This window comes from Phoenix dactylifera, chromosome 1, assembly GCF_051530095.1.
Source record: "Phoenix dactylifera cultivar Ajwa chromosome 1, Ajwa_hap1_PhDact_Kaust_v1.1, whole genome shotgun sequence".
NCBI classification, from domain to species: domain Eukaryota; kingdom Viridiplantae; phylum Streptophyta; class Magnoliopsida; order Arecales; family Arecaceae; genus Phoenix; species Phoenix dactylifera.
Window position 1 is genome coordinate 44,758,705 of NC_143190.1, and position 23,098 is coordinate 44,781,802.

At 35.9% G+C, this 23,098-nt stretch overlaps 1 protein-coding gene across 29 annotated transcripts; it reads left to right on the plus strand.

Moving 5' to 3' along the window:
- Positions 1-4,811: 4,811 nt before the first annotated feature.
- On the plus strand, positions 4,812-22,989 carry PDE194 (formyltransferase). Of its 29 annotated transcripts, none has more exons than XR_015967956.2 (15): positions 4,818-5,004; positions 5,093-5,155; positions 5,716-5,850; positions 8,664-8,766; positions 9,098-9,187; positions 11,808-11,878; positions 11,958-12,062; positions 13,854-13,887; positions 15,187-15,287; positions 17,692-17,751; positions 17,817-18,014; positions 18,105-18,210; positions 19,450-19,644; positions 21,408-21,512; positions 22,729-22,989. XR_015967956.2 is itself a non-coding variant. In XM_088702798.2 (13 exons), exons 1-12 carry the CDS (start codon positions 4,897-4,899, stop codon positions 18,201-18,203), a joined length of 1,167 nt encoding a protein of 388 aa, XP_088558924.1. In that variant the 5' UTR covers positions 4,818-4,896; the 3' UTR covers positions 18,204-18,210; positions 21,408-22,687. The 29 variants fall into 29 exon arrangements, 14 of the variants coding, with proteins under 14 accessions (XP_088558960.1, XP_088558924.1, XP_088558908.1 ...); XR_015967957.2 differs by having other exon boundaries at positions 22,736-22,989; XR_015967963.2 differs by having other exon boundaries at positions 19,549-19,644.
- The last annotated feature ends 109 nt before the right edge of the window (positions 22,990-23,098 follow it).

Consider the following 23,098-nt stretch of genomic DNA (forward strand, 5'->3'; position numbering starts at 1 on the left):
AGTAAATAGTAACAAAGGGCCAGTTTGGGTGTCTCTTGTCGCAAGTTCTTTAGGTACGGATGGTATGGGATGATAGAAAAATATAGAGGCTATGTATAATAGCTTTGGCTTCCTCATCTCTTCTGATCGCTCACTGTATGGTTACTGTTGCTTCGAAATATCAGGGAGTTGATAAAGGGACCGATGTATTAGCTTTCCAAAAGTGACCAAGGGGTACTTGGGGGTTGTATTGTATGGAGGGACACTAAACATTAAGAATCAAAGAGGAGGAGGATAAGAGAAAATAGACCAAATTGTTAGCTCAATAATCTTTGCACAGCTTGTTATAGGCAGTCAACTCTTGCGACGTGTCTTTCTCGAAAATCCTAATTCCACATTGTATTATATTATATTATATATGTGCATATATATATAGAGAGAGAGAGATAAATTGATCGATGATCACCAACAAAATTAAATCAGAAGAACTAGAATCTTTCACCTTTAGAAAGCGCTTATGTCTAATAGCTGAAGCCGCTGTTCTCATTTCCTCATTGACCCATCAAGCAACAAATACGCTATTAGAATAATCCTTTCCTTTATGGTACTTAATGTATCTCAAGAAGTTTATAATATATGTTACTAGAGTGTTCCAATCCTAGTCCAAAATTTTTGTTGCATGTTTATCAACCATTCTAATCCGAGTCCAAATTTATAACAAATGTTTCTTGAGTATTCTGATCCAATGATATAATTTCAATGGAAATGAATAACCCCTGTAGAAGAATGTTCTTAGTCATCAAGAGAAAAGAGTTCCATTTGCACCGCACACAATGCCCATTTGGCGAGAGCCAGTGCACATCCGCCTTCGCCCGGCTCATCAAAGAACCCTCTTAAAAATCCATTAGATATCGTTATTATCTGCTAATTTTTTTCAAATCCTTATCTGCTATTTGAAGAGAGTGAAGTTTTATAACAGGATTATAAAACTATTTATAGTCGACTCTGCTGTTTATACCCAAATTTTGCTACATTTCTTCAATAAAAGAAACGAACAACGCACTACAGGCATTTCAATTGGTAATAGGGAATACTACCAGACCTACATTAGAACTGATTTCATTAAGCTGTTTTAGAAAAAAAAATCTTGATTACTCTGACACTCAATCTAAAACTTCTTGAATCAAGCTGATACGACGTCCCAGGATTTGAGGATCAATGATTAAAGAGAAAATTCATTCACAATCATCATTGAAGAACTTAATTAGAAACTTAATATAGTGCGATGGATACAAAGTGTCAGTCATTATTTTGAAATGTCATTATTTGAGAAAAAAAAATCAGTTAGCTACTAAAACAAGATGGTAGTTATTGTTAAGGCCCTCGGATTTGATTGGAGCTTTTTTTTTTTTTGTTGGATGATTTGCTTAGAGACTTGCTGACTGCTTTCTAGCGACATTTTTTTTCAACAGATCATGGAAGAAACAGAACTTGTTACTTATGGGGGATTATGTCCAGAGGCTAATATCAATTTAGTCTGCCAATCAATAAATCTCCCTATTAAATATAATAACAAGTCTAAAAATTATATTTGCTCGATCATAGTGAAAGAAAACAGAGTAAATAAAATGCCCCGTGGAAACAAAAAAAATCTTTCGACTTGTGGTTTCTACCATGGTATGCTAACATACGAAATTTTGAGCGAATCCTCTCCAAATCGGCCTCCTCCAATATGCTCCTCTCAGGAGATTGGATCAGATTGGCTGTGGAAAAAGATTCTGATCCCGCTCCGGCTTTGTGACTGACGTTCCTTGAGTTTTCTAATCCTACAAAATAACTCAAACTGCAAATAGAATATTGTCCTGATGAAATTAATTTTGTAATGCGCATACATTGAGTGTTCTAATCTGGGTCTAAATGTAGTTTAAATGAAGTGAAAAACTTCTATAGCAATAAACTAAATAGAGTTCAATATGAATTGGCTACTTGAGTTTCAAAGAGAATTCATCTACGATCATAATTGATGTAACCATGAGATTCATTAGAAACTTAATGTAGCGAGACTGATATAGAGTGTCAGTCATTATTCTGAGTGCTAGATTCTTGATTGAAGAAAAAATAAAATTCAGCTAGCTAAAGCTAGGTAGAAGTTATTTGATAGGGTTTTAGTTGTTTGATTAGTGCCCTGATTAAGTGAGACTGTTACATGCATTCAACCATTCTTTTGTTGTATCAGTTCCTTGGTTAGAAAAGGCTCATCCACTTATTACGAGTTTCAGCTGCTTGGTTAAGAATATAAGCAAGTAAGGCGGAGCCAAAGTATTGGTAACGCTTTTGGAGCTTCGAGTTCTTCATTAGTAATCGAGTCAAGATGATAAAAACAAAGAAACAGTGATCTATTAAAATATCAGCTCCTTTAACTGGTTATCTAGTTGAATTAGATGGACTCTTGAGTATAGATTATATCCTTGCAGCTTTCAGGCATCTAATTAGGAATAGTGAATTTGTTAGTACAAACTATTAGTAACATCTTTAAAACTTCAGTCTGCTGTCTGAAAGCCTGATCGAGTTGACTAATACAAAGTATGAAACAGAAATGTTCCTGTTATTTTATTGGAATCTTAATAACTGAAGATAATGACCATCAGCTTTCAGAAGAATCTTCATATTGCATGAACATGTGCCATTATTTTGGAGAAGAGGTAGCAATTTAAACATGTCGAAACTATCTATTGAGCAATATGTGCTCATTATTAGAATTTATCGAAAACCCAAGTCAAAATTTGCAAGAAGACTGTAGATTTCAGCAAAAAAAAAAAAAAAAGAATCCAGCCAGCAGATTTGAAACACAGCATTCAACAACATGATTGGATTTGACCTGTCTTATCCTCATGTGCTTTGACTTGTGCAGCCCATATCAAGGGTTCGAACCTGATACCCTTTCTCCAGCCATCATCCCTACTCCAGACATCAAAACATTCAACACAACGATGAATCTTTCATAAGAAACAATGCAATCCAAAGCTATTCCCACTCGAACTCTAAAATATTCATTCAATTTCTAAATGGATTAAACACTTTAAAATGGTTCTTTTGCCATTTAATTCAGCTTCTATCATGGCAGTGAATTCAGATTGTTCTGTTGCAACGGTTGCAAGCTTTCTACAGCAGTGACGTTATGGACTGCGTTAAAGGAATAAGGGCATTGAATAGGTTATGCCCTTGATGCCGATACATGATGAGCAAACAAAACATGATCTTAGCAGTGCAACAAATATAGAGGATCCTGGGCAACATGGTTTCAATTGGGGAAGACACCAACACAAGATGTTGATGCTCTAACTTTCTCAAAAGAAAAAGGAAAAAAAAAAGATGCCGATTCTCTAACTAGTTGGTAGTGGCTCAAAGGTAAAGGTAGGAAGTCTATCATGTTTTTTTTCGTGGAACCTAGGGAAAGACAGGAATGAGATGCTCTTCACCTGGTCATACGTTACTATTCAAGAGCATGCTTGCAGAATTTTCAGAAAATTCTGCTTTTCTGCAGGAATATGCAATATTCATAGCAAGGCAGCGTCTACAGAAAATGACCCGACAAAGAAGGGTAAACTTCTGCCGTAGTTATTATGTTTCCACATCCCTGAAAAATCTTGCTTTCCGTTTTCTATGTACCTGTAAAAAAATTTTCAGTTGAACTAAATCAAATGGAGTGGACACAATGCTAACTTGCTGTTCGCAGTGATATCAACCTTCAACTGTGGTGCCATGCAAAACACCCCACCAAATCTTGTCAAGAGATCCATCTAATTCCTCCATCATTCGAGCAGACAAGCTAGCTGGAGAGAGTTTTTTATCGCATGATGGCCACATTCTTCATGCAGACGCATAACGTCATTGGTGAATGATATATAGTAATGCTTGAGTTGTCTACGGCATGGAATGAGTTGAAAAAGCTCTCTTTCATGGATGTATATAGGCGTATGTGAGTGGATTCAGACTCTCAGATTGCTGTTGATTCTTTTTGAATGGCCAATTCTCATGCTCTGATAGACTTGGCCCATCAAAGGAGGAGATTGGAGCTTTTTTATCTGCTCAATACGCTTGAATATCACCCATCATAACGAAATAAGATGTTGGCCGGCTGGCAAAGGGGCAAGGTTCAGCAATGAGGCGCTAAGCTTGAATGGTTATATTTGTTCCCTCGTGGATTAGAAATGGATATGTAAAAGAAAAATAAATAGATAAAGAAAATTTAGTCCCAAGTAAAAGAGTGATAGGGTTGAAAAAATAAAGAAATTTTCGTTCTTATAATGATGACAAACACAAACCAATTGGATTATGAAGAGCAAAAAGATTTGTCGAGCAAAGAGCTAAAAATATAGTATTAACCAAACTAATAATTAATTATACAATATATTGAAATAAAGAGTAATATTTAAATATAATTAAATGCAAAAAAGGTGCTAGGATGAATAAAGAGGAATTAATTTAGGTAACTATGGGCATGATAAGCTGGAAAAGATCTTTTGGAGGAAGGAGAAAGGATATTATAAAAGTAGGTTTTCGAGTTGGGTTAGATCGGAACTGAGCCAGTTCGGATTGTTTTTTTTTTTTTTTACCCAAATTATATCTTATATAATATTCGAGTCCGGTCAAGTCAAAAATTAGAAAACCCTGATTTGACCTGGTTTTCAAATTGGTTTTAATTTTTTGATGCTGCTCAACCTACGGGTCTTCAAAGATGATTAGGGTCAGGTCTGATCGGGTAGGAAACCTGATCCATTTGCAGCTCCTCTTCAAAATTATTTAAGGGAAGCTCATACGGACGGCAGAGATTAAATGACAAGCGAGAAAAAACGTGCCAACGGATAACAAAATCGAACCCATAGATCGGAAGCACGGTAGAAAGAAAAGAATAGGATGCGGCCTGCGGCTCTCTTGCTACGCCGCTTCCTTTGCTGCTGTGCCAATGGAGCTCCCCCTGCGATCAACAAGAAGAATAATCTCGTCTTCTTGGGTTCCCCTCAGGTCTCTCTCGTCTTCTTTTTTTTTCCCTTTAAAGAAAATAATTCTGGTTTCCCGGTGGGCTGTGTGCGGGTAACGAGTACGATTGCAGGTATCGGCATCTGTTCTTGAAAAGTTGATCGATGCATCGAAAGCTCCCAACTCTATTTTCCAGGTTTCAGATGATCCCTATTACCTCTGAACTTGAAAACCTGCAATTTCTCTCTGATGTCATGCATTCACTTTGATCTTCTTTGTTTTGTTATATATATATATATATATATATTTGGCTGTATTTGTTGTTTGACTTGTTTCCAACAAAATCACAATTTTCTGATTTTATTTGTAAAATAATTGATTTTGTTGTAGCTGATATTGTTGTGGGTGTGAGTGTGTGTGTTTAAAAAACACTCAGGTATGCTTTCTTTAATCTTATATCTCGGTCGAGGAAACAGAATTCTCTGTTGTGGAATTCAGTTCTCAGCTTCCCAGTCTCTTTTACAATTCGATGGCGGTAGTGTTTTACAAGATTGATTGAATGGATAGAATAATTAGAGTGCTCAAAGAGAATTTTTTATTTAACATTACCCAACAATTTTTTATCTGCTAGCCAGTTTCTTTTGAATACGAGAATTTGATTTGAGATCGCAATGTTCTGTTCCTCCAGTATTTTGAACTTGTCTGGCCGCTTGGCTTGCTAGCTGATAGGTTCAAGAATTGAGTAATTTGGTTTAGCTTGCAGCAATTGTTACCCAGCCGCCTTCTGGAAGAGATAGGGGCAGAAAGCTGATGCCGTCCCCAGTTGCACAATATGCCCTGGATAGTGGATTCCCTCAAGATCTCATATTCACACCTGAACGAGCTGGGGAGGTATATGCACTTTGACAGAAGTTTTATGCAATTTTAGATGGAACTTGTTCTTTACCTGTCCACCGTGTTGGGTGTTTCACGTTGAAAGGATTTAACAAATACTGATTTTCCTTGAAGAGAACTGTTTAATTTTTCTTAATTGTTATAATATGTCATTCCGTATATGTCATTGGTGACCTCTTTATAAACACCTTGGTTTACTCAACTGGTGTCATGCCATTGCCAAGAATTGGCATAATAATGCTTTGTAGACTTCTCATTCCTGGAGTTGTATAGTGTAGGGGACATTATCTCAGTTTTCCATCACACTGTTCAGTTGTTTGCGAATAGCATTCACCTTTACATGTTTTCTGTCACAAAGCAAATGCTCACTTACTGATTAGAGCATGAAACAATTGATTCTTCTGTCCATTTTAGTTTTTTCCAATGTTTTAATGCACATGCTCATGGGATCCATTTAGGATTGAATTAGATGACATAATACTGGCAGCATGATTCAAGGTAATAGTAGATTGTTTATGTTGAAATTCTGGGCTCTCTTTTCTCCCTAATTGCGTGTTAAGAGGATCATGTCTTCTTTGCGTGAATGTCGGTACATTATCACTATTTCCATTGATAGATAGTAGTTTTATGGAGCAACTTCGTGACATTAAATGGATTTAAATTTACTAGGGGTGATTGTTACTTCGGCTGCCTCAGATTGTGCCTGAATTCCAACCCACACCAAGGCTATAAGCATCAGTACCAGTGGGTGTACTGGTCGCTTGCTGACATGGTACATGCTATGTTTTGCCGTGCCAGCACAAAATGGTATATAGGCACCATGCTGTCCCATGCCTGGTCTCAATACTAGCCTAAAATGGTAAAGCATCCAGCACTTGAAACCATGATCTATACTCATGGCTTCTTCCTGATGCATCCAAACCACTTTTCCAATTTATCACTTTCTATTGTTGCTTGAAATTGGAGCAAAGAAATCAGCGGGGAGAAAAGTCGATACATCAGATCCAAATTGTATTGAAGACAGAGGTAACTACTTGGTGGCCTTGGTCAAATATTGGAAGCTTCTTGCAAATATTTTTCAAAACATATAATGCGCAACTCTTCTCAGTCCACAATAACTTGCACTCTTAGCTAGAAAAAAGCAATAAGGCTCAGCATAGCCATGAAATAAAGAATGATTTAGAATTTATGTCTATTTGCAAAAAAACTTAGTTTGAATAATCCATCCCACAAAAATCTTTGCTTTATTTATAAAAGCTAAGGATGCTCTTCTGCTGTTTCTATGAAAATACCATCTCTTCATATTCCAATGGGCGCTTATCTAATGGATGTTTCTTTTAAATAATGCATCTCTCACCAAATGGCTGCTTATTGTCTCCTTCCTAGTGATAACCCTTGCCAAAGAGTTAGTAATTATCGAATGGTTAACAGTTACAAGTAATCAGCAGTGGTCGAAAACCATGTAAGAGGCATTAACTGAATTGCTTAGATTCTTCTCTGTACTTCATTCTTTTCTTCAACCATTTCTTTGTTTTGTATCTGCCTTTAGAAATGGCACCATGATAATCCTACAACAATCTTCAAAATAAAAATATAGATAAATAATAAGAAAAGTATAGTGTTTGCCAATAGATAATTTTCATGAAATTATGGTCAAACAAAGTCCCAAAAACATTGAATGAGAGCTTTGGATCCTAAAATACTTAAAGATCTAACCAGGCCGTTCTCAGACTATAAGGGAAGGCTTCTAGTTTGGGATGTTTGCTGTAATCAACCTTGACTTACATGCTTGCAAGGGCTATTCCCTACGAGTGAACCTACCTCCTCATAATTACTCCACATCAAATGGTTCAGTTTTTTCTCTTTTTTTTTTTGATAGAGGCCCCCCTAGGTAATGATCCACACAGCGGGGGTTAGCCCTCCCCTAAATACCGCTAAACCCTCAAAACTTAGTGAAGGCAGGATTTGATCAGAGGTCACCAGTCCAACTGCCAAGGACTTTACCAACTTGGTAATTATGGTTCATTTGGGACATGAGTGTCGAGGCTAACCATGTTGCCAAGAGAAATAAAATTTTTAGAAAGAGGTTTCGTTAAAACAGTATTTACCCAATCATTCCAAGAGCAATCACTGAAAGTTTAGGAGAATATATAATTCGGATCAGAGAAGTACCATATGGATGAGCTTTATCTTTTAGGAAGATGATCAAAATAACCTAAGGTGACTGTTTATAATAGGGTAGAAGCTAGAAAAATAAAAAAAGCTGTGTCTGTAACTGGCCATGATATTATATGCCCAAACATGTGTTGCAACATTTGTTTATAAAGCTCCATAACAAAACTCACTACCACCATAGTAGGGGAAAACTTAATATTATCTTATGAACAATTTTCTTGGAGACTCCAGCTTCATTAATCTTTCTTAGAATCCTGCTTCTATGTTCCTGGTGCTTCTGTTGCATAATGGACTCCCTCCAAAAACAGGCTAGTTAGATTTAATGTTGATCCAAAATTCAAATTGCTCTTATTATGTTATATACCCTGTTACGTTTATTTTTCTTGTCAACATATAGCAGAACACCTGAACCTTTTTTAATAAAAAATATCAATGTAGACCCCTTGTGGGTTGCCTTCATTTCTTCCTATTTGAATTTCTTTCTTTATGTGCAGAGAAATCACATTCTCTTGCATTTTTATTTTGCTATGTGTTATTAATTCCAGTCGCATAAAATTTGTTCTTCTTGGCTTTTATATAAAATCTATTCAAAATATACATGAAGGGTCTTTTTAGTTTGCATCCTCTTGGTGCAGGAAACCTTTTTAAGTGATCTGAGGGCACTGAATCCAGATCTTTGTGTTACAGCGGCATATGGGAATATATTGCCTCAGAAGTTTCTTGAGATTCCACCAAGTGGTAAGTTATAGCGGTACATTACTGATCTTTTTTTCAGTTTTTTGGTGGAGAAAAAGAATTCCTCTCTTAATGCATAACCAGATGTGACATTTACTAAACATCCCCTTCTGGGACATCAGCTCGCAATGCTGCTTAATGCTTTTTGCATCATCACGCACTGTTATCCGAACAGACCAGTATAAACATGCATATCATGTCTTTAACTAAAATAATATCATATCATAGATATACTACTTATTCCATATTTACTGATAGTGATAAACCAAACCCTGACTTTTGGGATGAGTATTGATGGTTAAAAGTAACTGGTGCATTTTTCCTTCTCTCTCAGGTATTAACTGGTTGCTGCTTGAGCATGCAGTAGCATGCTTATTATTTAAGAATTTGTTTGTTAATTCTTCAATGTTCTTTGACATCGAAAGTGATTTTCATTTCATTATTATGTGATGCAGTTATGAGCCTTGAGCTTTGAAGAAAGCTATCCATTTCTTGTTAGACATACAGAAATCCTATTTCATTTGACTTTTTGTTTTGAAGAGTACCATGTATTATAGCGAATGTGGAAGTAGTGGTCATAAGGCTTTGCACAGGATCTGATTTTGGTTGTAGCACACAGAAAGAAATATTCTCTCCAGTTAATTAAGAATTAGATCATTGTTTTGTATATTTCTAGAGCTTGCATATTCCTTATACTTTGAAGTTTGGAATTTAGTGTTCGATACTAGTAGAGAAGATAAAATAAGAAATGAATATATTAGAGGAGCTTTAGGAGTTGCACAAATTAAGGACAATATAATAAAAAATCAAATGAAATGGTATCGACATGTAAAACAAAGATCTAAGGGGGCTCTGGTAAGAAGAGGTACATTGGTTTGTGTTGGAGGGGAAGACCTAAAGTAATATGGATGGAGGTTGTGAGGTAGTATATGGAGAAACATGGAATAACATCAAAGGTGGTCCTAAATAGGAATATTAGTGAATGAGGATCTATGACCCCAAGTAGTTGACAAAATGATAGATGGTTATAGTTATGATATGCTAGTAAATATGGAGTGGCGAAAATCATCCATTGATGTCTTACAGGTGCTTTATTCCTACACCACGTTGTCACCATTATAACTACCTATATTGGTTTATCAGAATTACTGCACCAATACACCACTTGATTTTTCTTTTTTTCAGCGTAAGTGATTCTACAGCATGCTGCCATGCTGGTTAGAAACTGACTGTAAGAAAGTCCAGGATGCCTGTTTTAGAATGAAATTATTTTACTTCATATGTGATTCTCAATCGTGGCAAATCTTTATCCCTCTTATGGCTGAATCAATGCTGATAACTTAATACAGATACTAGAAACACAATGCCCCCAATAAGCCTGTGTCTTTCTCATTTTCTCCTTTCTCTCATTTTCTTTTGGTCCATCATTTGTATTTCTCCACTTTTCTCCTTCCTTTCTCTGTCTCGTTTTCCTTCATCTCTTCTTCCTGATTCTTAATTCTGCCCTAAACCTACTAAATTTCAAATACCAAACAAAGAGATTATTGAATGGACTTGAAACTGAGTTCTTTTAGCTGCAGCGCTGATATATGAAGCTGTGTTTCCTTCGAGCTACTCAAGCTGATAATTTTTCAACTTGGAATCACCAACTAACAATGGAAGATAGCTTATGACTTGATTATTTTTTACAGCTGCCAGTAAAATGAGTTATATAAATAAATAAACTAGATTCAAAGGCGATCAAGGACCTGTAGCTTGTCAAATTTTCCTTTTTTTTTCACCTACATGGTCATATTTATAGAGGATAAGTGATTTCTGTTGGGAAAAGGTGATAAATGTTGCTATGCTATTTGTTTTCCTGCATCCATATTTTTGTCATTTTGTTGTGGTGTTATGGTGTGTTTAGATTTTGGGTTTATCGTGTTGCATACGCAGCAGTTGACATTCTGGATCTTTTAGGGCTGTTGTATGCTTTCTTTGTGTAAATTTTACTATCAGTGGTCATGCATACATCTCCAAACCATGATTTTTATATATGAATTTGGTTGAAAGGACCAACTAAGATTTAATTGTTGGTGGAAGAATAGGGATACATCAACAGAGATATTGGAGGATTAGTACTTACTGATCCATTTACAAAAAGTTGGTGTCGGATAACTGGACAATGTTGACCTGAATTTATAGTTTTGTAGAGTTCCTAAAAACTTTATGTTGCTGGTTCCATGTATAGGATAAAGGGATTTTGGATATGATCTCTCATACTTAACCTCAGCAAAGGAATGTATTTTAAATGAATCAGTAGAGATAAAAGGGAAATTTCATTTTTAGCCGGGGAACAATCTCTAGCATAATATTGTATGATTGTTTAGTGGTAAGTTACTGAAGGTAATTGATATCATTAGTTTCATCCTTCTTGCAGTTAGGAAGAAACTTTTGCAATGGATTGACATACCTAAGCTTTTCACTGTTTTAAACCAGAAATTTGAGAAGGCTAGGTTCAAAATTTGGCCAACTTCTCATTTAGAATGAGGAAGCAGATATGGTCTGCTACTGTAAAGTTTAAGCAATATATCGGCTACTGTAAAGTCTGGGCAATATATCAGCCTGCTTTTATTGCAATGATCACTTTCCAGAAGAGATATTTTCTAAACAAAAAGGAAAACCAGGATTCTCATAATATGTTTCCTAACCCCTCTTATTTGCGAGTGTTCTGATTAAAACATCATTGAAGTGTGAGGATGTCAGAGAAGTCCTTATGAGCACCCTCACTACCCAGCCATAGTTCTGCTTTATGTTTTTTCTGCCGGCCCATTCTTATTTTTTTATACTGAGTCTAGCAAATATAATCATGGGAATATTGAAATTGATTAAACTACAGTACATTAGATACCCTCTGGTCTACTGTATATAAGGCATGCTTATTTGTGGAACCATCTTTTATTAAGATTTTCAAAAGGAAAAAGTGGTACTTGAATAGGCAGCTTTTAATCTTCAGTTACATGCTCCAGATGCATAAGGTTTTTCATTTGATTTTTCTTTTTCAGGAACTGTTAATATTCACCCAAGTTTTCTGCCTCTGTACCGTGGAGCTGCTCCTGTTCAAAGAGCATTGCAGGTTTTTCTTAGTTTACTGCTACAATCCAGTCTTCTTCTTCTTTAACTTGCACATTTATGCTTTTTGTTTGTCTGGTTAGGATGGTGTTTCGGAAACAGGAGTATCGATTGCATATACTGTTCGTGCATTGGATGCTGGACCAGTCATTGCTTATGAAAAAGTGGAAGTTGATGATTATATCAAGGTATACCACTTTTTCTGTTTGGAAATGGTTAACGCTGAAGTATCGTTCAATATTCTTTATACATCATTTATAGTTGAACATTTTTTGCAGTAATAACCAAATAATTTGAAACTGAAAGTGCTTTTGAATTGCAATAAGTGAAGTTTCCATTCTTGTGGTCAGAATAAATGTAGCAGTGAATCCTGCTCGGACAGATGCGAATAATTGTTGTCTTATGTGATTCAATATAGTTTTCAGCAGGCCTTCTGTTGCTTGGTCCCTTACGAAATTTTTTCTTGTGCATCTGTTATTTTTACTTAGTCCATGATGAATATTTCAATGTTTGCTTGTGTACCTTACAAAGATTTTTGAATTTTGTTGATTCTCTTTCAGGCAAGTTTCTCTAGATGGCTGAGTTAATATGACACGTATTAATGTTCTTTTAAACAACATTTTGTCAATGTCTTAGTTTTGTGTCTGGCATATCTCTGGTACTGATAGCATTTCCTTTGCTGAATATCTTTGCTGGTTAATATCCACACCCACCCCCACCCAAAAAAACATATTACAACTTAATTTCTGGTTAAGAATAGTTGAGGAATTTCTTTCTTGACTTGGTTTAGCGACAACCTGATCCGAATAATTCATGGTTTGAAGTTTAGACAGCAGACCTGGAATTATGACCTGTTCTTATGTTTCCACGCCAATTTTCTACCCATTGTGGTGAAGTCGGGCAAAATTTGATCCAAGTCACCAGACCTGTTTAGACCTGTCGATACCTTAAAGTTACTCAAAATTATGCTTTTACCTATAAATTTCAAAGGCCAATCTGAACATGCCTCAAGCCCAGCCCAAATGTAATAAGCCCCAAAGTAGGACAATCACTCATTTGTTTCCCATATCAATAATAGGGCAACCGAATTCAAATATCTTGAAATTCTTATCGCAACTAGACAGTTAATTTCATTCTTCTTTGACTAATGTGAAATATTACGAATTTGACAGGTATAATATAACGATATATTAGAAACTATTTGAATAAAGCTTAGCATAGGTCTGGCTTTTATCAAGGTGTCAACACTATCTCATTATTAGTTAGAGTTTGCTGCCATCAATGAGAAAAGCACATCTTATTTATTTAAATTTTGTAAATTTAATTACAAGAAGAAAATGTTCTCTCTCATAGCGTGAATTCTATTTCTAACCCTTTAAAATAATGACCTTTCTGTAATAAAAAATGTTTTAGATAAAGTTGGGTTTTCATGATACTCATCCAAAAAAAAATTCCGAACTATAACTGAAAAGAAATTTTAATTATTTTAAAGCTTTTTCAACCTAATCTACAACTAAAAGGGGAATTTTTTGGCACTAATTTTCTGGAAAGTCAGACTCGAAGACCAAGGCATCAGCATAATGCTGAAAATTAATTGAAAAAAAACTTATTGTAATATCAGAACTTCCTTTGGTGAACTTCTTTTTGGGGAAAAATGGCTAATATGCTAATTCACTAAAAATGATATTACTGCTTATCAAATATCCAGTTTTAATTCTTCAATGATATGAAACTATGATCTTAGGTGCTTTCTTGTCAATATGATGCTTGTGGCATATGGCTTCAGATAGCTGCTTAGCCTTTGTTTTTGCCTTAGTTTATGGCATATACATATACGAGACAGTGGGTTTGGAGGTATAACTTAAAAATGCTGCAATTAGATATGGAATTCAAATGGTATAAATTATGTCTATTTTTGTGAATCTGATAATTGAAATCTTTAAAACTTTTCATAGCTGATCTTGCAGTGTTCTGTGTAGGCACCAGAGTTGCTCGCAGTGTTATTTAATATAGGTATGGACGTTCTTTCTGTTCTTTTTTAAACATATAACTTTCTGTTTATTGCAGTTTGTACCCCATTTTATTTGATTATGGGACTAATTGTTTCTTTACATGGAGTATCGTGTTTGCTTCTTTTGATCTGCTGTTTCTGCATTTTGAATTCCTTTAACTAATGTAAGCATGTTTTTGAATTGATAAATTTTATTTAGTTAATACATACGTAATGGTTGTGGTGGATTTGAGTGATCTGTCTAAGTAAAGTACTATAGTGGCCATCTAGCATTGTGGATTCACCTTGAAGAACAAATTGCACAAGATGACTGTGTTGAGTGGCTGCGCCGGGGTTGGGGGGGGTGGGGGGGTTTGTTTATCTCAACGAGTCGCTTATGATGTCTAGAAAGAATGTTATTTCTTCAACTATAGAGGAGAATGATGTAGCTTGTAGTTGCTCAGCTTCTATATATTACAATAGTCTACAACTTGCGCTTGGTTAGGCCTTATTAGCAATGTTGCTTGCCCAAGCACCATAACATCATGATGGTTAGTATTGATTAATTTGATGCTGAAGTCATCTGCTGAATCTATAAACACTAACATAGGCAGAGGAAACTAATTTATGGAAAAAGAGGTTTCTCATGGGGTTTAACGAGATTGATGAATTGTAGGAGATTATCCTTTTGAAACCCAGAGGGTGGAGGCTGCATGAGGCTGTTAGCTGTAGTGGCAATTTACAGTAGGATTGGATGGCATCTGTAGCAGAAGATAGGGTGATAAATCACAAGACACTTTTGTTGCTCCAAAAACACATCTGTTATTCCTCTCTCAGCTCTAGCATCTCTTCCATAACTTCCTGCATTTCAACTTGACGCCCGACTTTATCACATCCAGCATCCGTGAAATTGTTGTTCACTTTTTCCTTCTCTTGTGATCGACGGCTTTCTCCAACTTAGCACACGAATGCATCTATTCTATGGAAGAAAACCATAATTCAGCACATGAAAGCTAGCAAACCATAATCCCATACATGTATTCAAGATGCTGGTGCAAATATCTCTACTGCAGTCACACGTCATATAACAGGAAGCATACTGTTAGCAAACTAGGACCCAAATTCTGTACAATAATACTAAATGTCTCATAAATGTAACCTTGTATTTATGCAGCTTCTATTGTCTCGTAAGCCTGATAAATACCAAGATTTTAGTTTTTTATGGTAATTGAACAATTTTTTGCTCAGAAAATTGTCTGATTTGATGAATTTAGTTATTCACTCTTCAGAACACTTTAGTAATTGTTGTTTTTTGCTTATAGGATCAGAACTTCTGATTCGTGAACTTCCATCTATTCTTGACGGGTCTGCAAAACTAAAAGCTCAGCCACAGGATGACTCAAAAGCAACTCTGGCACCTAAGGTAGTTTATGGAACATATGTTACTGAAGTTTGCATTAGAAGATTCCTTTAATTTATTTTAGTGTCTAGTCTTTTCAGTTTTGACTTTAGTTATTATTGGTAATCACTTATTTCCTCTGAAAAACAAGTGTTAGAAGTTTCACTTAGCATTGTTTTACATGGTCCATGTACTAAATATATTAGCTACATGAATTGTTTTCTTGATGAGGTTCTTGCTAAATACACTGATTGAATTATCTCAGATGTATCAGTTTGCACCAGGAATTTGACAGTCTAGTACTTTCTGAAAAGAACTGCACTTAAAAAATGTTTTTTTTTTTGACATGGTATACAACTAAAATTTAATAATGAACAAAGCCTACACTGGTAGCATAGAAATATACATATGCAAGAGTGCCTGCATGCATGTACATTGCTCATGTATTTGAACAAGACTGTGCTATCCTGTAAAAATGATTCTCGGAGCATATTTATATAAGAGTGGCATTATGTTATGTTAGTTTTGGCTGGACTTGTCTTGAGCTTGACCTGAGAACTAAAAGTTTGATACTAACCTGGCTATGATACACCTGATGGCTAATAAAATTTCAAAAGGCCCTCAAGTAGTCTGAATGACATTTTACTACATCTGGCCAAGAGGATTTTAATTAGTAAACTTCAACAAGTAGTTTCATTATGGTGACAGAGTAAATGATAAATGCTAAACTTCTTTGGCACTTCCAAGTCAGGGAATTTTACAAATTCTATTAAGAGCATGCATAGAATGTCAACAACACAAAATGTCTATAGGCTTGCCAGATGCTGTGTATTAAAATTTGTGCCTAAGTCAGGCTTCAATGACAAGACTTCAGTAATTACTTATATTGACTCAGCAAATTACATTCACTATCCTAGATTTCTTTTAAGTTAATTCCATAAAATGCGGCCTGAATTTTTTTCCTGATGTATCATTTTCTAAATTATATAGTTAGGGACATGATGAACTACCTCTAGAAACTGGGAACTAAAAAATCAACTTAATCCTATGCACATCCACCATCTTTATCTGAAAAATAGAAAGAAAAATTTTCTTAGGTGGGGCCACTGAGAGGAACATGAGCTGGTGTGAAATGCAGCCAACCTTTTCCTTCTTTCCCTCTTTATTTCCTTCTTACTTCTATCCTTTATTCTTTTTGCTATTTTCCCCTTGCCCATCCTTATCTTTACCTCACCAAACGGAAACCAGATCCCCTTTCTTTTTGCCCATGGGAAGTGAGGCTACATATATTCTATTCTTCTTTTAGTAAGGGAGAATCTAGCAAGACTGCCTTGGTTATGTGAAACCTGATTTGGACTAGCAGTGGCTGACTGGGATAAGTAATGTTGACTAACTAGAATAAAACCTAAAAGCCAATGGTGGACTACAGTGATATAAAATATCAGCTATTCATCAAGTAAATATTTAATTTAAGCAAACGCCCTAGTCAATTTAAATTAGTGTTTCATACCTCCAAACACCTAAATTAAAATCCCTGTGACTCGCATGACAATGATGTGGACTAAAATCAGGGACATGGCCCCATGGTTCCTCTTTCTCAGCAAAAGCCTGTTTGGACTTGGACTTCAATAGAAACTCCAATGAATGATCTAGTGGAAAACATATACTTGAACATTGAGGTTAAAAAAGGCGAAGCAATCTGGTGGCAAGTTCGAATATCCTTGTATAGAATGGGGCAGAAATTCTAATTCATTAAAAGTATAAAAATTTTCAGAATGCACGGTATAATTTCTGTCAAGAAATGTAAAAAGAAGAAAAAGGGGGAAGAAAATAAAGAAGGAAATAGAAGGAGCAGATGAGTGAATTAACAGAAGAGAGAGGAAGTACAAAACAGGATAACACAGATTATCTGTCCATGTAGTCCTATTCATTATGGCACCAGTCGATCAAACACTTATGGGGAACTGAACAATTTATGAAGAGGCTAAGTAACATGCCATATATCAAAAAGTTGCAAATAGCCAAGGAAAGTAACTTTTTGTACAACCTAACATATACAAGAACATGTGCAATAAGCACCTTACACAATCGATGAGTACCTGTGAGTTTCCAATCTTATGTAGCCTATGCCAGAATAATTACAGGAAGCTAGAACATTTCCATGTCTTAAAGGTTTTAGGAAAATGAGCTTCTATAATTTTTAAGCATTATTAGTTCACAAGATGTGTCTTTCATACAGTACAAACAAAAGATGTTTGTTTCTGGAGGCTTTAAACTTTAATTTTGTTGATCTGGAATTGTTACCAAGTTTTGACGAGTATCCAGAAAGAAATCTGCAAAGTGCAACATCTTACCATTTATTTTGTTGGATAAGTCCTTCATTTTATTTATAACTTATGAAACCATTTTGTTTTGTCCCTATGTGCAGCTAACTTCAGAGGAATCATGGGTTTCATTTGACCAAGATGCTAAACTAATACACAACAAGGTAAAGTCTCATGGCCTGTGTGCATTGTTTGGGGCGGTAGTGATTACAAGCCAACTTCTCTCTAGGTAAGAGCATTGGCAGGTTGGCCAGGAACTCGAGCCAGGGTTCAAGTCATTGACACCAATGGTCAACCGAACGTGCTAGAGATGAAGTTAATTACAACAAGAGTTTGTAATGCTTGTGACAAAGAGGCTGAAGGAAATGAGATACTTTTCTCCAGCGGTAAATTGCTGATTCCATGTGCTGGACCATCTTGGCTTGAGGTGCTTGACATATCTAACATATTTCAACTTGCAAACCCTTTGTTTAATGAAGCCTTTTTTTAATTTTCCTTTTCCTTTTGTTTTAAACAGGTCCTGGAGCTTCAGCTTCCAGGGAAAAAGGTGATGAGTGCTCGTGATTTTTGGAATGGCTTGCGGGGTCAAAAGTTGATGAAGTTATCTTTGGAGTAAATTTAATGTAAGTTCTAAAATTTTGCTTGTCCGAAAAAACATACTATACTCTTTCTTTTTCATTTGACAAATAACGTGCGGTCACAATTACTAAGTCGAAAACTAGATCTAGGAAACCTCTCATGACAGCCTACCACCTGCATTCCAAAGGCCTAGTTTGTTATAGAATCCTTTGACTTGTTTGAACAGTCTTGATTGAGGCTCCTCTCCAGGATTGCATATGATTTCTTGGATGGTATCTTCCTCTGATTCTCAGCATTTATTCCCAATTGCAAGAAGTTTTTTTATGATTGCCTACCTTATAACTGAAAAAACTTACATTGTCCTACATTATCTCCTATGGTAGTTCAATATGGAATTTATGTCATTTTGGTTCCTTTTTAGCCTGCTTTTTGGTCAGCATCAAGTCTTTCTGGGAGATCATACCTTAGGCTACATCTGGAGGTTTTGAATTTCAAAATCTCGAGTTCTGAACTCTTTTCTCAATTTGGAAATGTTTTGGATTTTGATGATTGAAGATTTTTTAGGTGTTTGGTTAGAAAAAAAAATCAAAAATAAAAAATCATTGAGAGGCAGAAGGCCAAAATGCGGCATCATGATTTGAAGGCTTTATAAAGTTTCATTGCGTGACCAAATACTCGGTATTGTAAAATAGTAAATTCAAAAAGCATCTAAGGTTATCAAATATCATGATTTTACAGTGCATCCAAACATACCCAGAAATTTCTTTCTTTTAGAGATAACAACTTTAGTCATGTGTTATTAAAAAGTATGTTTTAAGATTCTCATAGGCACTTAATGTGTCCTAGGCATCTTTTAAGCATATCCAAGTTTTGAAGATCAACCGCTGCCACATTAGTCCATGAATATGAAAACTAGAAAGAAAGTCTTTCAAAGAGTGGGCCTCTCGATGACTCTCCTAATCTGTACTAACACTTCAGCAATTCCTCTGCATGGAGGTATTCTCCTTCATTAAATTGGGCACCAAAACCTCAACAATGCCAGATATATATATATATATATATATATATATATATATATATATATATATATATATATATATATATATATATATATATATATCAAATTTGTTTGATGTATTATTCTTTGGATGGTAACTGAATTTTGATCTGCTTTTCAAGGCCTGAATCACATATTTAACATTAACTTATGCCTTGGAGAGGCTTGTCCTGGAGGATGGTCTCCATCAATTTTTTGATTAATTAAATTACTGCCTTAATAGCAGGTTTTGGCAAAAAATAGAAGTGTTGTCGGGTCAAACGTCTCCTTTTCGTAGTTGTTGAACTGTGAATACCAAGTTTGATAAGGCCAGTGAATCCTCCAGGTTGGTGAGTGTTTGTCAAACTGTTTGAATGTTCAATCCATGTAGTCTCCTGCCTTCATGGTGCTATCAAAGTACACAACATTGGAGGAAAACCAGGTACCGCAATTTCTATATTAATATTAATCTTCTTGGTAGATGAAGTTGCTTTCGAGTTATTTTTATTTTTTTATAAGAAATACAATGGGAAATGTACCACTGAACATTGAACCAAAAACCTCTCCCCAGCGCATGCTGAGCGGCGAGCAGTTAGGGCAGGCAACCAGCAGAGTGGAGTCTACTTGGTAGATTTTTTTCAAGTGTTCGAACTTTGAGAAGAACTAGATGGGAAAATAAATTTCAGGATTGCAAAGTTACTATAAGCTTTGAATCAACTTATACTGTGGTTCTGAAAGGTGGAATAGGCTTCATGGGTTAGATGTTTGTTTGCCCAATGATACAAGAAATTCTTATCAAATATTCAGTTTAAACTAACTTCCTATAAACATTTAATCACCTTATTTATGATATTAAAAAAGAGGATTCCACAAGAAAGAAAAAAATAAAGAAATAAACATAAACAGGTTTTAGATAAGCTGGTTGGCACTCGTGTTGAGAGTTCAGGGTTCCCAATTGGATGGTGGATGACACTCCCATCATCATATCTCTCAAAAAGAAGTGGAAAAAAGAAAAACTAAGAACAACTTCTGTATTAATTTACGTGGTTCTGCTTGAAAGTCTCCATGCACAAATCCCTGCATCGCCGCGAAAAAAGAAAACGAGATGGCTGGAAACACTTCGGCAGGAGGTGCAAATCCTACGCAACTCTGGTTGTACTGCATGTCCAAGCCTGGAAAAACTCTGGATTTTTTTTCAGTGGATAAGGTGGCCCAGGTCCTGGGCCTGGAGTTCGAATTTCGGGTCAGAAATTGATGTCTTCCAAAGTAACGTGACTGGACTTCATGCATGAGCTTCGGTAAGGTCACTCGAGCAAGCAGCCTGGAAACAGGGGAGGGTGCACACTAAGAAGACAAAGCTCAAGGTGGCGATTCATGGCTACAAACAAGCGGGATGTCGCTTTTGTTTCCAGGAGATGCAATCTCACAAATCCTTTGTTCCTTCTCGATTATAATATGATGATTAAATGTGAACAGTGACATAAACCTATCACTCACCAACATTTTGTTGGTTCTCGCTGGCATCCGATTTCTTGTTCTCGAGTCTCACCGCTATTTGGTGGTTGGAGGTGGCTCCGGAGACTGCCCCGGCAATCCGGCATGCACCGTGTGGATGCAGCCAAATCATGGCATTAATTTCTATAGATTTTATTCATCAAGCATGCATCTTAATGTATTATTATAAAGATCAGCGGCTGTAATTAGTTGCGTATATGATCGTGCTGGTGCACCCAGTGTAGGCAATAATAGTCTTTGATAGCCATGGATGGAGAGCCGTGCCTTGGAATTATTTGAGTGGTGCACTTCATGATTAAATGCCTTCTTAAGTTTGAAAAGCATCCGCTGATGGGAACAAGCCGAAAGGGGATAAGAAGATTTTGTCCTCCCGCTTTGTAGTCAAGCCGAAAGGGGGGGAAAAAAAGCTCCACCAACGTTCAGTAAAAACTAGTCTTGGCCTCGCTTTTCCGGTCTCTCTCTCTTTTTTTTTTTTCTATCCATCTTTTGTACTAAATATAGGGTACTAAATTCTCTAAAAATTTAGAAAGAGGATTTCCGCCAAAAAAAACAATTCCTTTTATTATTGTTATTCACCAAGTTAGTTTAGCAGCGCTCAATCTCCATGCATGGTACTAAGTTTTGATGGCATGAATGTTTCTCCCAAGATCAAAATAAAAATGGTCTGTATATTTTTTTGAAAAATTGCAGGTCTCTGCACGAAACGTAGCCTCGTGTTGTTAAATGCACAGCCGTGGAGAAGGGACGGGAGATTAATGCTGGTTATAGTTGTGGGCCATATGCACTCCAGATTTGGTATGAACAGTAACAAACCCAACTGTGGAGAGTTATTACTTGCTTATATGGATTCTTATATACTTCTTCTGTTTAAGCCCCAACATCTTTATCAAGCTAAAGATTCAAATCTATTCAAATCTAATCACAAATACTACAATTGGCCATGGTCGATCTTAATTAGCTTGAGCTACAGTATCTCCTAATTCCACAAAGGTCATAGGTCGAATCCACTCTGATATTATTTGTAGCATCTCAGAATTTTATCCAAAATGGTTAGGCGGAAAGAATTCTTTAGATGTTTTAGTCATGTATAAGTATCTAATTTTTTTTATAAATAATCAACATAAAATTAAATATATGCTAGCACAGGTCATCATATAAATCATCCCCTATTGAGGGCATGTTTAAGAAATTACAGCCGACCTTAAAGGTAGGTTCACGTGGGCGGCGGCGGCGACCACGACGACGACACCGATAATAAAAAAAAAAGAGAGAGAAAGAGAGAGAGAGAAACCCCAAAGCGCAACAAATGCATATACTAGATGGAAACAAAATAAACATAATAAACAAAGGTAGAAAGAAATAAAGAGTTTTTTTTTTTCCTTTTCTCAACGATGCCCGGGCTAAAGGAATATACGAATTAACTATGTTAACGATTATTAATAATTTAGAAGGTAAAAAAAAAGCTTTTTTATTCAGTTTTACGCAAAACAAATATTTTCTTCATAAAAAACACTAAAAGGATAACTATAGCCTGATTTATATAATATTCTCTCAAACAAATTCTGACTTGATAATTTCTATAAATAACTTAGTCCACCTACCATGAATGTGGATCATATCCCAACTCCAAGCCTTATATTATTCCGCCTAATCTGCGCCGAGAACAGTCATATCTACCATACATTTACCCGTGATGTGCATGAACCAAAAAAGTAAATAAAATTGGATGAGGAGGAGGAGAAGGATATGCTGAAGATTTGTGAAAATGTAAATTTCTAGGAGGTAAGACCCAGCCCTCAACGTTTCTACTAGCAAAGGAAGACCCAAGGTATTAAATTTTGCAAATGGATTTTTTTTTTTTAGTACAAGTCAATGGACTTATTTATAGCATCTGAAAAGAAGAAAAAAGAAGAAGAAAAGATTGATGAAAAGAAGTATGAGATGGTAAATTATAACTTATTGAGAAATACAAAACCACCATAATCATGCTATATTTTTTTTTTTTGACAAGTGTTCAGCATATTTTAAGAATAATAACTACTCCTCAAGCAAATGGAAGACTAAGGAGCCTCAGGAAAGTGCGCAAAGGTCATCAAAAGGTCATGTCACCAGTTTCGTCAGTAGGAGGGTATACAAGTAATGGAATCCACAAATAATGTTTCTGCTTGCGATCAAGTGGCTATGAAGGATGGTCTTGTGACTTAATCAGAGATTAAATGCACAACGTGGACGGTCCATGCATCCTCGGCCACACGGCTTTGATTGAGACTTCACAGGAATGTTCTTATGGTTTACTCACACCGGTCAGTCTTCTTCAATACTACTGCACTTAATTCAGGCTTAGTAGACCAAAAATTAATAATTAGCAGGCAATTAGAGCG